Source organism: Hyperolius riggenbachi, chromosome 9 (assembly GCF_040937935.1).
Source record: "Hyperolius riggenbachi isolate aHypRig1 chromosome 9, aHypRig1.pri, whole genome shotgun sequence".
Taxonomy (NCBI): Eukaryota; Metazoa; Chordata; class Amphibia; order Anura; family Hyperoliidae; genus Hyperolius; species Hyperolius riggenbachi.
The window spans coordinates 7,832,951-7,847,710 of NC_090654.1; the positions used below are offsets into that span (position 1 = coordinate 7,832,951).

General features: G+C 45.8%; 2 protein-coding genes across 2 annotated transcripts in view; one reads left to right on the top strand and one right to left on the bottom strand.

The window, feature by feature from the left end:
- The window catches only part of NUP210 (nucleoporin 210), a 187,836-nt gene extending 186,574 nt beyond the window's left edge, over positions 1 to 1,262 (bottom strand). Inside the window, exon 1 of the mRNA XM_068251846.1 lies at positions 659 to 1,262. Coding sequence (XP_068107947.1) covers positions 659 to 819 — 161 coding nt within the window. The 5' untranslated portion in view covers positions 820 to 1,262. The remainder of the gene's footprint in view (positions 1 to 658) is intronic.
- The window catches only part of HDAC11 (histone deacetylase 11), a 70,486-nt gene that overhangs the window by 4,823 nt on the left and 50,903 nt on the right, over positions 1 to 14,760 (top strand). The window lies entirely within an intron of this gene.

Below are 14,760 nucleotides of genomic sequence, written 5' to 3' on the forward strand. Positions count from 1 at the left end.
GTCCCACGGGGGTCTCGTTGCAGCCCTCCGAACAGCCGGCGACAGGCCCGACTGTCAAGTCAATATTTACCTTTGCAGGCTCCAGCGGGGGCGCTGTGGCTGCTTCGGCTGCGAAGTAGACGGAAATACCCGATCTCCGTCGGGTCCGCTCTACTGCGCAGGTGCCGGAGACTTGCGCCTGCGCGGTAGAGCGGACCCGACGGCGATCGGGTATTTCCGCCTCCTTCGGAGCCGACAGCCGTCAGAGCGCCTGCGCAGGAGCCGGGAAGGTAAATATTATGTCACCGCTGTACGGAGTGCTACAGCGAGACCCCCGAGGGACGGCAGATGGCGTGGGAAGCCTCATTAGGATCTTGAGGCTTCCCCCACCCGAGGTGAGTACCCCCCAGGGGCCGTTTTGTCGTTACAGATCCTCTTTAAAAGGAAATAAATATGGCAGCCTCCATACCCCTCTCACTTCAGTTGTCCTTTAACTGCATGCAACTTGGAACTGGACAAATCATAAGGAAGTGTGGAATTGGTTCAATTTCAAACTGCATACAACTTACATGCACGCTATCGTCATTAGCACCGTATTGACTACTCTCTATTGATAAGCTAATAATTGGTTAATCAAGCTTATTAACCAGCAGCTGCCAGATCCCATGCGGTCACTCACCACTTGTAGCAGCCCTCGGTGACCTCCAGGGTGTAGTTGATCCGGGCGCCCCGGGTGTAGGGCAGCAGCAGTTTGGGGACATTCAGCTTGGAGGAGGCGGAGATCTGCAGCTCCATCATGCAGACAGCTGCTAGAACAGCCAGGAATGAGGTGAGTCCCATTGTGACCTCTCCTGTACCTCAGATTCTGGGGACCCCCCTAATATTCCAGCAAAGCCCCCAGTAATGAGCAGAGACCTCAGTGACAGGCAGAGAGAACCCCCAGTAAGGAGCAGAGTTCTCAGGGGATAAGGAGAGAGACCCCCAGTAATGAGCAGAGACCTCAGTGACAGGTAGAGACCCCCCAGTAATGAGCAGAGACCTCAGTGACAGGCAGAGAGCCCCCCCCAGTAATGAGCAGAGACCTCAGTGACAGGCAGAGACCCCTCAGTAATGAGCAGAGATCTCAGTGACAAGCAGAGAGACCCCCCCCAGTAATGAGCAGAGATCTCAGTGACCGGCAGAGAGCTCCCCAGCAATGAGCAGAGACCTCAGTGACAGGCAGAGAGACCCCCCAGTAATGAGCAGAGACCTCAGTGACAGGCAGAGAGCCCCCCAGCAATGAGCAGAGACCTCAGTGACAGGCAGAGAGCCCCCCCAGTAATGAGCAGAGACCTCAGTGACAGGCAGAGCCCCCCCCCCCAGTAATGAGCAGAGACCTCAGTGACAGGCAGAGAGCCCCCCCAGTAATGAGCAGAGATCTCAGTGACAGGCAGAGAGCCCCCCCAGTAATGAGCAGAGATCTCAGTGACAAGCAGAGAGACCCCCAGTAATGAGCAGAGATCTCAGTGACAAGCAGAGAGACCCCCAGTAATGAGCAGAGATCTCAGGGGATGAGCAGGTAGACCCCCAATGAAATAGGGAGATATCCCCAGTAATAAGCAGATAATTGAGGTGATGAGCACAGAGCCCCCCTGTAGTGAGGATAACCCCCAGGAATGAGCACAGTGCCCAGTGATAGGCAGAGCTCCCCCCTGGGTAATGAGCAGCTCAGTGATAAGTACAGTCCCCCCACGTGCAGTAAGAGGCCCCCCAGTGATGAGCACAGAGCCCCGGTGCTTAGTAGAGAGACCCCCTGTACAGTGAGCGGGCAGAAGGTCCCGGCTGTAGCAGGTGGCTGTCTCCGGTCGGTCAGGCTGCAGCTCCCGCCATGTGGTTCATCAGCAGCTCCCGCCTCTCCCGGCTCCGCTATCAGAGGAAGCGCCGCACGCGGGGGGAGGGGCCGGGCGCACCGTTATGGCTGCCGGGCACCTCCACATCCGGCCCGCTGCACACACTGCACACCATGCATCTGTATACAGCATATACCTCTACATACAGCGTGCATCTATATACAATATATACAGCATATACCTCTATATACAGCGTGCATCTGTATACAGCATATACCTCTATATACAGCGTGCATCTATATACACTGTATACAGCATATACCTCTATATACAGCGTGCATCTATATACACTATATACAGCATATACCTCTATATACAGCGTGCATCTATATACACTATATACAGCATATACCTCTATATACAGCGTGCATCTATATACACTGTATACAGCATATACCTCTATATACAGCGTGCATCTATATACACTGTATACAGCATATACCTCTATATACAGCGTGCATCTATCTACACTATATACAGCATATACCTCTATATACAGCGTGCATCTATCTACACTATATACAGCATATACCTCTATATACAGCGTGCATCTATATACAGCATATACCTCTATATAATACAGCGTGCATCTATATACACTATATACAGCATATACCTCTATATACAGCGTGCATCTATATACACTGTATACAGCATATACCTCTATATACAGCGTGCATCTATATACACTGTATACAGCATATACCTCTATATACAGCGTGCATCTATCTACACTATATACAGCATATACCTCTATATACAGCGTGCATCTATATACAGCATATACCTCTATATACAGCGTGCATCTATACGGCACCCATACTACACTATATACAGCATGGAGGGGACACAGGCGAAACTATATATATACACCATGCATCTATGCACTATATAATATACAGCATGCATCTATACTATGTATACAGCATGCATATAATATACAGCATGCATCTATACTATATACACTGTATACAGCATGCATATAATATACAGCATGCATCTATACTATATACACTGTGTACAGCATGCATATAATATACAGCATGCATTTATACTATATTCACTGTATACAGCATGCATATAATATACAGCATGCATCTATACTATATACACTGTATACAGTATGCATATAATATACAGCATGCATCTATACTATATACACTGTATACAGCATGCATATAATATACAGCATGCATCTATACTATATACACTGTATACAGCATGCATATAATATACAGCATGCATCTATACTATATACACTATACAGCATGCATATAATATATGGCATATACCTATATATACAGCATGCATATAATATACGGCATACATCTGTACTATATGGCAACCATACTACACTGCATATATACCATATACACTGTATACAGCATATATCTATTATACAGCATATAGCTATACTATATGGCAACCATACTACGCTATATACAGCATATACATATATATACAGCATGCATATATTATACAGCACACATCTATACTATATGGCAACCATACTACACTATATACAGCATGGAGGGGACACTAGTATATACACAGCATGAATGCCATACATAGTGCAGGAGGGGACACTACTGACATTCTATACAGCAAATTACATATATAATACAGCACATATCTATACTATATGGCAACCATACTACACTACATACAGCATACATATATTATACAGCATGCAATACATCTATACTATATGGCAATATTACTACTCTACATAGGGCATACATATATTCTACAGTATACACAGTACATACATAGTGCATGAGGGGATACAGGCTACAATGCATACATATATACAGCATAAATATTACAGGAGGGGACAGCTGGCTGGCAGGGCTGGTATTCTGCTGTGTGTATTGTGCATCTGTCTATGCAGCTATTATTTATCTATATCTATCTAACCTGCCTTTCTATCCATGATCTATTTACTGTATATGCAGTACACTTAAAGGACAACTGAAGTGAGAGGTATATGGAGGCTGCCATATATATATCCTTTTAAAGGGGAACTGAAGAGAGAGCTATATGGAGGCTGTCATGTTTATTTCCTTTTAATCAATACCAGTTGCCTGGCAACCCTGCTGGTCTATTTCTCTGCAGTAGTACCTGAATAAAAAACAGAAACAAGCATGCAGCTAGTCTTGTCAGATCTGACTTTAAAGTCTGAACCACTGAAACACCTGATCTGCTGAATGCTTGTTCAGGGGCTATGGTTAATAGTATTAGAGGCAGAGGATCAGCAGGGCTGCCAGGCAACTGGTATTGATTAAAAGGAAATAAACATGACAGCCTCCATATAGCTCTCTCTTCAGTTCCCCTTTAAGCAATACCAGTTGCCTGGCTATCCGGCTGATCCTCTGCCACTAATACTTTTAGCCATAGCCCCTGAACAAGCATGCAGCAGATCAGGTGTTTCTGACATTATTGTCAGATCTGACAAGATTAGCTGCATGCTGTTATTCAGACACTACTGCAGCCAAATAGATCACCAGCGCTGCCAGGCAACTGGTATTGTTTAAAAGGAAATAAATATGGCAGCCTCCATATCCCACTCACTTCAGTTGTCCTTTAAAGGTGGCCATACATCTAGCTACCATCCAATGCAAGTCGGTGCAGCCACAAGCATGCCCGATCGTCAATTCGACCTATTTCGGTCTGAAATTGCTTGAATGTGTGGCCGACATTGGTCAAATGGATTGTTTGGACATGCTGGGAAATCTCAGGCCAACATGGTCGATCGGATGCGCGGCAGTAAAGAGGTACAATATCGGGATAAGTGACAGAACCCCCACCGCTGTCCCCCCAAATGTCGCCCGCTGCGGTGCCCACCCTTCTTCTGCTTTGGCGCCCCACTCGCTGCTGGCATATAGTGCATGTGTGACATCACACACACTATATACCAGTAGCCACATGGGGCAGCAATGCGGAAGCAGAAGCTGGATGGGCACGGCGGCTGGCGACAGCGGACAGGTAAAGTATTTAAAAAAATGGAACCTGAACAGACTTAAAATTGGTAGCCTTTTACTTACGTGGGGCTTCTCCCAGCCCCCCTGTAATCCGTGAGGTCCCTCGCCATCCTCTTGGACACCTCCGTTCTCCTGCTGGTGGCTTATTTACATCTGCGACCCAAATGTGGGTCGCAGTGCCTGCGCGGCCCCGTCTGCGCACATGGGTTGATTGTGCTCCTAACACCGGTAGCGCTCTGCGCATGCACAGTTGATATGCAGAGCGCAATCGAGCTGGATGCGCAGACAGGGCTGCACAGAATATGCAACCCACGTTCAGGTCGCAGATATAAAGAAGCGCCCAGCAGAAGAAACCGGAAAAAGAATTGTAATTGCACGTGCAAATTTGAATGTAAAAAACAGACATATTCGCATACGATTATGCATTCAGAAAATAGCATGCAAATTTGCATTCTTCTTGTGGAAACGTGTCCTTAATCCAACTGTTGGATTGACTTGAGCTGCGTCTTATCAGTTGTTTTGTTTCAACAAAAATTGTTTGATAATTGTGCATTTAAAAGACTTGTGTTGAGCCTGTGTGTGTATGAGCCTTTCCCTGGTGTCTAGTGCCCCCCCCCCCCCCCCATACAGTGCACCATGGAGACCCCCTCTCCTGCTCATGCAGAGTAGTGCAGATGTTGTGGACTCACAGTATAATACATCTTCCAGCCTCAGATCCCCCCTTTCAGTGAGGCTGCCTTCTCTCTTTCACGTCCGTCCTGGTGCGGGGGCTGCTCACACGTCATGTGACATCAGGTGACCTGCAGGAAAACTGGGGAGCAGGATGGAGGAAGGGAAATATGTGTAATCCATTCCAAGGAAGAATAAGAAGTAATCTCCCCCGCCCACCCAACAGCCAAAGGGGCAGCTCCCCCCAGAGTTATACCTGTAGGGCCAATCTGCAGAGTCAATGAACCCACCGCTATATTTTGGACTGTGGGAGGAAACCAGAGTGCCCAGAGGAATCCTATGCAAATAAAGGCAGGGCCGGATTTGTACTCTTTACTGCCCGAGGTCACTGTCACCAGCCGCCCCCTTTCAGTATAGGTAACCTGATGACCCCCCCCCCCCCCAGTATAGGTAACCTGATGACCCCCCCCCCAGTATAGGTAACCTGATGACCCCTCCCCCCGTCCACCCCCCACCCCCCCTCCAGTATGTATACAGTTGTGTTCAAAATAATTCAACCCCCAATGCTGTAAAGGGTTTTAGGGAATTCAGTGTACATTTGTAATTGTGTTCAGAATGAAATCTTACAAGGACTTTTTAAAGAACCAAATGCAACTAAAATGACATAAATTGTTTTTGTAATACAGTATTAAGGCTACTTTCACACCAAGACGTTGCGTTTTAGGGGACGTTAAGGTCGCATAACGTGCCCCTTACGCAATGCATGGTGGTGTTGAAGTTGGACGTCAGACTGAGCCGCGTTATGCAGCTCTCATAGCAGCCGCTCCAGGTTAGTGATAGGAAGTCCGGATCTTTTCAAGGATTCTGATCATTTGAATCGGATCATTGAAAAGATCCGGATCTTTAAACCGAATCATTTGAATCATTTTACTAGGGAAGCAGACTGGGTGAAATGACTAGCAGGACAGGACTTTCCCTGCACTGTACATACTGTATGGCCTGGAGCACACCAGAGGAGTTTTTCTGAGTTTTTAAATCTGCTGCTAATGTTATCCTATGTGTCTGTGCACACTGGAGCAATGAGGTTTTGTAAAAAATCCCATAGCATTACATTGGGAAAAGCTTTTGAAACCTCTAAAAGCTCTTCCCAATGTAATGCTATGGGGCTTTTTACAAAACCTCATTGCTCCAGTGTGCACAGACACATAGGATAACATTAGCAGCAGATTTAAAAACTCAAAACGCTCAGAAAAACTCCTCTGGTGTGCACCAGGCCTATGTTCCTGTTTCTTCCAGACAGACATCCACTGTGAACTGAATCATTCATTGTGGTGATCCGGATGATTCGACTCACAAAAAAGATCCGGATCAAATGAACGATTCGTTCATGATCCGGACAACACTACGAGTCCCACCACCAGTCACCACAGTGCAGTGAATATTAACCAGTTTACCCCCAGCGGTACGGATTTCTCCGTCCCTTTTTCCACCCTGTTACCACCAAGGGACGGAGAAATCCGCACCTGACGCCGCTCACGCCGCTGTCCGTGTTCCCGATCCCTCGTGCGCGCTCCCCGCACTCGTGCGCGCCGCCGCCCGCTCGCCCGGAGATCAATGAACAGGAAAAAACGTTCCCGTTCGTTGATCCAAGCCCCCGCAATGATCTACGAGAAGCAGCGCGATCATTGTGGAAAAAAAAAAAAGTTTCTCAGCCTCATAACACTTCCTGCAAGCGTCCTTTCGGACACTTGCAGGACGCATAAACAAAAAGTTACTGTGGCCATCTTGTGGCCAAATAGTAAAACTACACCCTAAAGCATTTTTTATATACAAATACATGTTATACACTAAAAATTAACTCATTCCCTCCCACACTCCCCAATTTTTTTTTAATTTTTTTTTTTTTGTAATTACTTTTTAAATATTTATGTCAAGAGGGTATAACACTATTATAAACTATGGGCTTGTAATTAGGGATGGACGCAAAACTGAAAAAAAGCACCTTTATTTCCAAATAAAATATTGGCGCCAAACATTGTGATAGGGACATAATTTAAACGGTTTTATAACCGGGACAAATGGGCAAATACATTTCGTGGGTTTTAATTACAGTAGCATGCATTATTTAAAAACTATAAAGGCCGAAAACTGAAAAATAATATTTTTTTTCCCACATTTTTTCCTATTTTCCCATTAAAACATATTTAGAATAAAATAATTTTTGGCATAATGTCCCACCTAAAGAAAGCCTAATTGGTGGTGAAAAAACAAGATATAGTTCATTTCATTGCGATAAGTAATGATAAAGTTATAGACGAATGAATGGAAGGAGCGCTGAAAGGTGAAAATTGCTTTGGTGTTCAAGGGGTAAAACCCCTCAGTGGTGAAGTGGTTAATTAGCCATAGTCACTGAGCATGTCCAAGCAGTGTAACGCAGCTAACGCCCAGTGCACAGCATGCTGCACTTTCCCAGAACGTGCAGCGTTACAATGTAACGCAACTTGTGCACTGTGAACAGTACATTGATTTTACAGTTACTGTTACAGCTGCGTTACTGGCTGCTGTAACGTGGGACTTTACCAGCCTAAAAGTTTTTTTGTGATTTCTTCATTGACACAATTATTCAACCCCTTAAAGACTACCACTCTTAACAACAGAGGTTCATTCAAGTGTTTTCGATCAGGTATTGAAAACACCTGTGGATGTTAACGAGCAGCAATCAAGCATTTACTGGTGTGTTCACAAACATGGTGAAGTCAAGAGAATGGTCCAGGAAGACAAGAGAAGAGGTGATTTCTCTTCACAGGAAGGGCAATGGCTATAAGAAGATTGCAAAGATGTTAAACATACCAAGAGACACCATAGGAAGCATCATTCGCAAATTCAAGGCAAAGGGCACTGTTGAAACGTTACCTGGTCATGGCAGAAAGAAGATGCTGACTTCGACTGCTGTGTGCTACCTGAAAGTGGAGAAAAGTCCCTGTGTGACTGCTGAGGAACTGAAAAAAGATTTGTCAGATGCGGGTACTGAAGTTTCAGCTCAGACAATAAGGCGCACACTGCGTAATGAAGGCCTACATGCCAGAACTCCCAGACGCACCCCCTTGCTGTCTCCAAAGAATAAGAAGAGTCGACTGCAGTATGCCAAAAGTCATGTGGACAAACCACAAAAGTTTTGGGATAGTGTTCTGTGGACTGATGAAACAAAATTAGAACTGTTTGGGCCCATGGATCAATGCTATGTTTGCAGGAGAAAGAACAAGGCCTATGAAGAAAAGAACACCTTGCCTACTGTGAAGCATGGCGGGGGGTCAATCATGCTTTGGGGCTGTTTTGCTTCTGCAGGTACAGGGAAGCTTCAGCGTGTGCAAGGTACCATGAATTTCCTTCAGTACCAGGAGATATTGGATGAAAATGTGATTCAGTCCGTCACAGACCTGAGGCTTGGGAGACGTTGGACCTTTCAACAGGACAATGATCCCAAACATACCTCCAAGTCCACTAGAGCATGGTTGCAGATTAAAGGCTGGAACATTTTGGAGTGGCCATAGCAGTCACCAAACCTAAATCCGATTGAGGACCATGGTGGGACTTAAAGCAGTTAAGCGCGCAAGCCTAAGAATGTGACTGAACTGGAGGCTTTTGCCCATGAAGAATGGGCTAGGATACCCGTAGATCGCTGCAAGACACTTGTGTCAAGCTATGCTTCATGTTTAAAAGCTGTTATAACTGGAAAAGGATGTTGTACTAAGTACTAAGAATGAATGTCACTTGGGGTTTGAATAAAACTGATAATGATGTGAGCACAGAAAAGACATTTGTGCACAAAGTGGCGGAGATGTTTCCAAATCACCTGAAGGCAGCAAGGATGCAGCACATGCAGAACAAGCTGGCAAGTATGCTTTACAATGCATATAAGGGCGATGTCACTGCACAACGCCATAAAGGTACCACTGCCAGTAATCCTTCTCCCATGTCCACGCAGGCAAGGACAGGACGCTCCAGCGATCTCATGGTGATGTCGGACATGCGGACATTCTTTAGTCCAACGCCTCGCCGTAGCCCTTCCGGATCCACCCTCCACCAACGCCTAGACCGGCAGGTAGCCGACTACCTGGCCTTAAGTGTGGATGTAGACACTATGAGCAGCGATGAACCCCTGGACTACTGGGTGCGCAGGCTTGACCTGTGGCCAGAGCTGTCCCAATTTGCCATTCAACTTCTTTCTTGCCCTGCCGCAAGCGTCCTGTCAGAAAGGACCTTCAACGCAGCTGGAGGCATTGTCACTGAGAAGAGAAGTTGCCTAGGTCAAAAAAGTGTTCAGTACCTCACCTTTATCAAAATGAATGAGACATGGATCCCGGAGGGCCACTGCCTGCCCAAAGTCAGTCCCCACACACAGCATCTCTGCCTGCAGGCCGCTTGACTGCCTTCTCCACCACCACCAACAGGGTCCAGGACTCCAGGTGGATTCCTGAATTTTTAAGGCCGCTGCTAGCAGTGACCGCTATAATAATTTTTCTGGTGCGTGTACATGCCTGCCTAATTTTTCTGGCTGCACTGCAGCTGCAACAACAAAACAAAAGGCATGTACAGTACATGTGTCAATTCCCCTTTGTGATCGTTACCTTGCCGCGGTGAAGGGGCTTGCGTATCACAATAAAGCAATGACTGCCGGCTATATGAGTGTGTTGGGGGGGGGGGGGGCAGCACACCCAAGATAATAAGGTCGTTGCTTCATTGTGGACAGACCAAATTCGATCAGCTGGACAGTCACTGTTGTTCTATCATTGAGCTACCACAGCCCGGCGACCATATGGGCTTGAAAACCGCTATTGCCATGGTGCGCACCAGTCCAGCACGGCCGTCACTACACAAACAGCTGTTTGCGGTGCGTTACGCAGTGAGTTTGGTGTGTCAGTGTGAAGCAGTACACTACTTACACTACCTGATATACAGTGGTGTGAAAAACTATTTGTCCCCTTCCTGATTTCTTATTCTTTTGCATGTTTGTCACACTTAAATGTTTCTGCTCATCAAAAAACGTTAACTATTAGTCAAAGATAACATAATTGAACACAAAATGCAGTTTTAAATGATGGTTTTTATTATTTAGTGAGAAAAAAACCTCCAAATCTACATGGCCCTGTGTGAAAAAGTGATTGTCCCCCCTTGTTAAAAAATAACTTAACTGTGGTTTATCACACCTGAGTTCAATTTCTGTAGTCACCCCCAGGCCTGATTACTGCCACACCTGTTTTAATCAAGAAATCACTTAAATAGGAGCTATCTGACACAGAGAAGTAGACCAAAAGCACATCAAAAGCTAGACATCATGCCAAGATCCAAAGAAATTCAGGAACAAATGAGAACAAAAGTACTGTAATTGAGATCTATCAGTCTGGAAAAGGTTATAAAGCCATTTCTAAAGCTTTGGGACTCCAGCAAACCACAGTGAGAGCCATTATCCACAAATGGCAAAAACATGGAACAGTGATGAACCTTCCCAGGAGTGGCCGGCCGACCAAAATTACCCCAAGAGCGCAGAGAAAACTCATCCGAGAGGCCACAAAAGACCCCAGGACAACATCTAAAGAACTGCAGCCCTCACTTGCCTCAATTAAGGTCAGTGTTCACGACTCCACCATAAGAAAGAGACTGGGCAAAAACAGCCTGCATGGCAGATATCCAAGGCGCAAACCACTTTTAAGCAAAAAGAACATTAAGGCTTGTCTCAATTTTGCTAAAAAACATCTCAATGATTGCCAAGACTTTGGGGAAAATACCTTATGGACCGACAAAAGTAGAACTTTTTGGAAGGTGCGTGTCCCGTTACATCTGGCATAGAAGTAACACAGCATTTCAGCAAAAGAACATCATACCAACAGTAAAATATGGTGGTGGTAGTGTGATGGTCTGGGGTTGTTTTGCTGCTTCAGGACCTGGAAGGCTTGCTGTGATAGATGGAACCATGAATTCTACTGTCTACCAAAAAATCCTGAAGGAGAATGTCCGGCCATCTGTTTGTCAACTCAAGGTGAAGCGATCTTGGGTGCTGAAGCAGGACAATGACCCAAAACACACCAGCAAATCCACATCTGAATGGCTGAAGAAAAACAAAATGAAGACTTTGGAGTGGCCTAGTCAAAGTCCTGACCTGAATCCAATTGAGATGTTGTGGCATGACCTTAAAAAGGTGGATCATGCTAGAAAACCCTCAAATAAAGCTGAATTACAACAATTCTGCAAAGATGAGTGGGCCAAAATTCCTCCAGAGCGCTGTAAAAGACTCGTTGCAAGTTATCGCAAACACTTGATTGCAGTTATTGCTGCTAAGGGTGGCCCAACCAGTTATTAGGTTCAGGGGGCAATTTCTTTTTCACACAGGGCCATGTAGGTTTTGAGTTTTTTTTTCTCACTAAATAATAAAAACCATCATTTAAAACTGCATTTTGTGTTCAATTATGTTATCTTTGACTAATAGTTAACAGTTTTTGATGAGCAGAAACATTTAAGTGTGACAAACATGCAAAAGAATAAGAAATCAGGAAGGGGGCACATAGTTTTTCACACCACTGTATTAAAATGTGAATGCACCAGAAAGCGCTCCTTTTCCTTTGCATTTTGTTAGATCATATGCTTGATTCCCACAGGCACAACGTGGAACAGCATTATCTGGAGGCAGAACTTGGTCTCACAGGGGGAGATTTATCAACGCATTACAGACTGTTTTTTTCTTGTTAATCTGTTCTAACCAGCAGGGAGAACAGTTCTGCATGATAAGAAGAACCTTCTTCAATCCTAGTAATAGTGGCAATTTAGCATGGATTTCTAGAGCTGCACCAAAGTTAATAAAAGTGCAAATCCATCCCTAAACTGGCGCAGATTAAGGAGTGCTTGATAGCAGTTCTACAGATGTAGAACTGCAGGCTAGACATGATTGCAGAGTGCAGGCTAGACATGATTGCAGAGTGCAGGCTAGGCATGATTGCAGAGCGCAGGCTAGGCATGATTGCAGAGTGCAGGCTAGACATGATTTGTGATGTTCTCCTCCCCCCCTGCTGAATTCCTCCTCAGAGCCTGCTGCTATCAATACAGCAGGTGTGTTGGTTACCTGAGCAACAGCAATTCCCCTCGCACACTGCACTGTCTGAGAGACCTTCCTAGCTCCTCCTATTCTACAACAGTTTTAGAAGGAATCTGCACTATCTAATGATTTCTTAAGATGCCTGGAGGTTTATGTTGCGTTAACCCATCTGTCACCTGAACTGTGTGAAGTGACCATCAGTTCCTCACTGGCAGGGTATTTATTTTTGATATTTTAATATTGTGTAATAAAAAATGACAGGCAGAAGCAGGCCACACCGCAGGGGATGTGGTGCTGTGATTTCCTGTGGCCCTAGAATGATGCCAGATGTTCAGAGGCCACATACCATGAACTCCCAAAATTCTGAGGGCGTAATTGACTGGCTTACACAACAGCACTCCCATCTTCTTCCGCTTCTGCTCGGCACCTTGCCGCACCATCCTCCTGCTCTGATTCAGGCACCCCACGACTTACCACTCACCCCACCACCTCTAGCACCACAGCCGATTCACTTGATATGTTATTTACACATCAGTTTGTGGAAATTAGTGATGATGCGCAAGCATTATTGCCAGAGGATGACGATAAGGATGTTACACCCGATAGGTCTCAGTCAGGTGGTGTTACGCAGATGGACGTAAGGTGTGATGATACCCCCGCTGCTGCTGCCTTTTGTGAGTTGTCAGATACAAGTGAAGCAGATCCTGATGGTGTGTCCATGGCTGTGATGTGGGTGCCCAACAGAAGAAATCAAGAAGAGGACAGTTCAGATGGAGAGACAGAGAGAAGGAGGAGACAAATTTGAAGCAGGGAGAACTCACAAGGAGCTGGTGGCAAACAGCCTGTATCGGCACCTGGGGTCAGCCAGCCATCTTCTGCAGCATTTTATTGTGAGTCATGGGAAGGCCAAATCCCACCTAGGTACAGCTGTTTTGTGAAGGCATCTGATCTCCCATCACAAACGACAGTGGGATCAGCACATGAACATAAGCAGCATGCCTTTATCAAGGCGTGTGGTTGCCTTGATAAAGGGGGGCCCTGCGAGGCCCCCAAAACAATTGTCGGCTAACTATTTGTGGATAGTGATGGCTCGATAAAGAGCGTGATTCCAACCACTTTGGTGTGCTGATATACTGGAATGAAAGTTCCTGTGAAGGACATGTTTGAGCGTAAGAAACCAATTTCTCTGATTCACCCCCTTGCCCAGCGTCTTGACAGCTGGCTTGTTGGAACTCTTATCCTGCCGGCTATTACCATACCAGCTGGTGGACTCTGAGGCATATAAAACATTTGTAGCAGTCGGGACACCGCAGTGGAAGGTACCCGTCAGAAACCTTTTCTCCAAAACGGCAATACCAAACCTGTACCGTCATGTGGAAAGACAAGTCGTGGCATCCCTGGCACACAGTGTTGGGTCAAGGGTCCATCTAACCACTGATACCTGGTTTGCAAAACACGGTCAGGGCAAGTACTACACTGCCCACTGGGTAAACCTGCTGACGGCTGGGAAACATGGAATGCGTGGCTCTGCAGTGGAGTTGGACTGTTGGTGACCCTGCCACAAAATTGCATGCAGCGCTGCTGCCACCTCCTCTTCTCCTCCTCCTCCTCCATCCTCTTCATAATCTTCCTTGGCTGAGTCCTTCTATGCTGCTGCTGTGCCCTCCTCTACTACAACTGCACAATCCCAGCTCTTATTCCACATCCCAGGTAAGACGTTGTCACACACCACCTTGGGGATGACTTGCCTAGAATCTGACAAATACAAGTACTGCTTACACTACCTTATGCAGGAGAACAGAGGCGCCAAAGGGATAAAAGGAAGCTAAATGAGCTTAAAAACCAAATTCTTGGTAAATAGAGGAGGTAGTGGTGGACTTACCTCCTCCAAGTAGACACACAACGACTGGAGTAAAGACAGTCAATATATTTTATTTATGAACTCCAAATATGCCAATATATAGTTACACTACCTAATCGACATGTACAGACGCTGGACGTTTTAAAGCACTTTATTCCACCAATTTAGGAATGTAATGTGATTTCTGCCCTTTAGAGATGAAAACACAAGTCAGCGTAAATTACATCATTTTTGGTGGGACTTTTGCCATGGATCCCCCTCTGGCATGCCACGGTCCCGGGGTTAGGCCCCCAT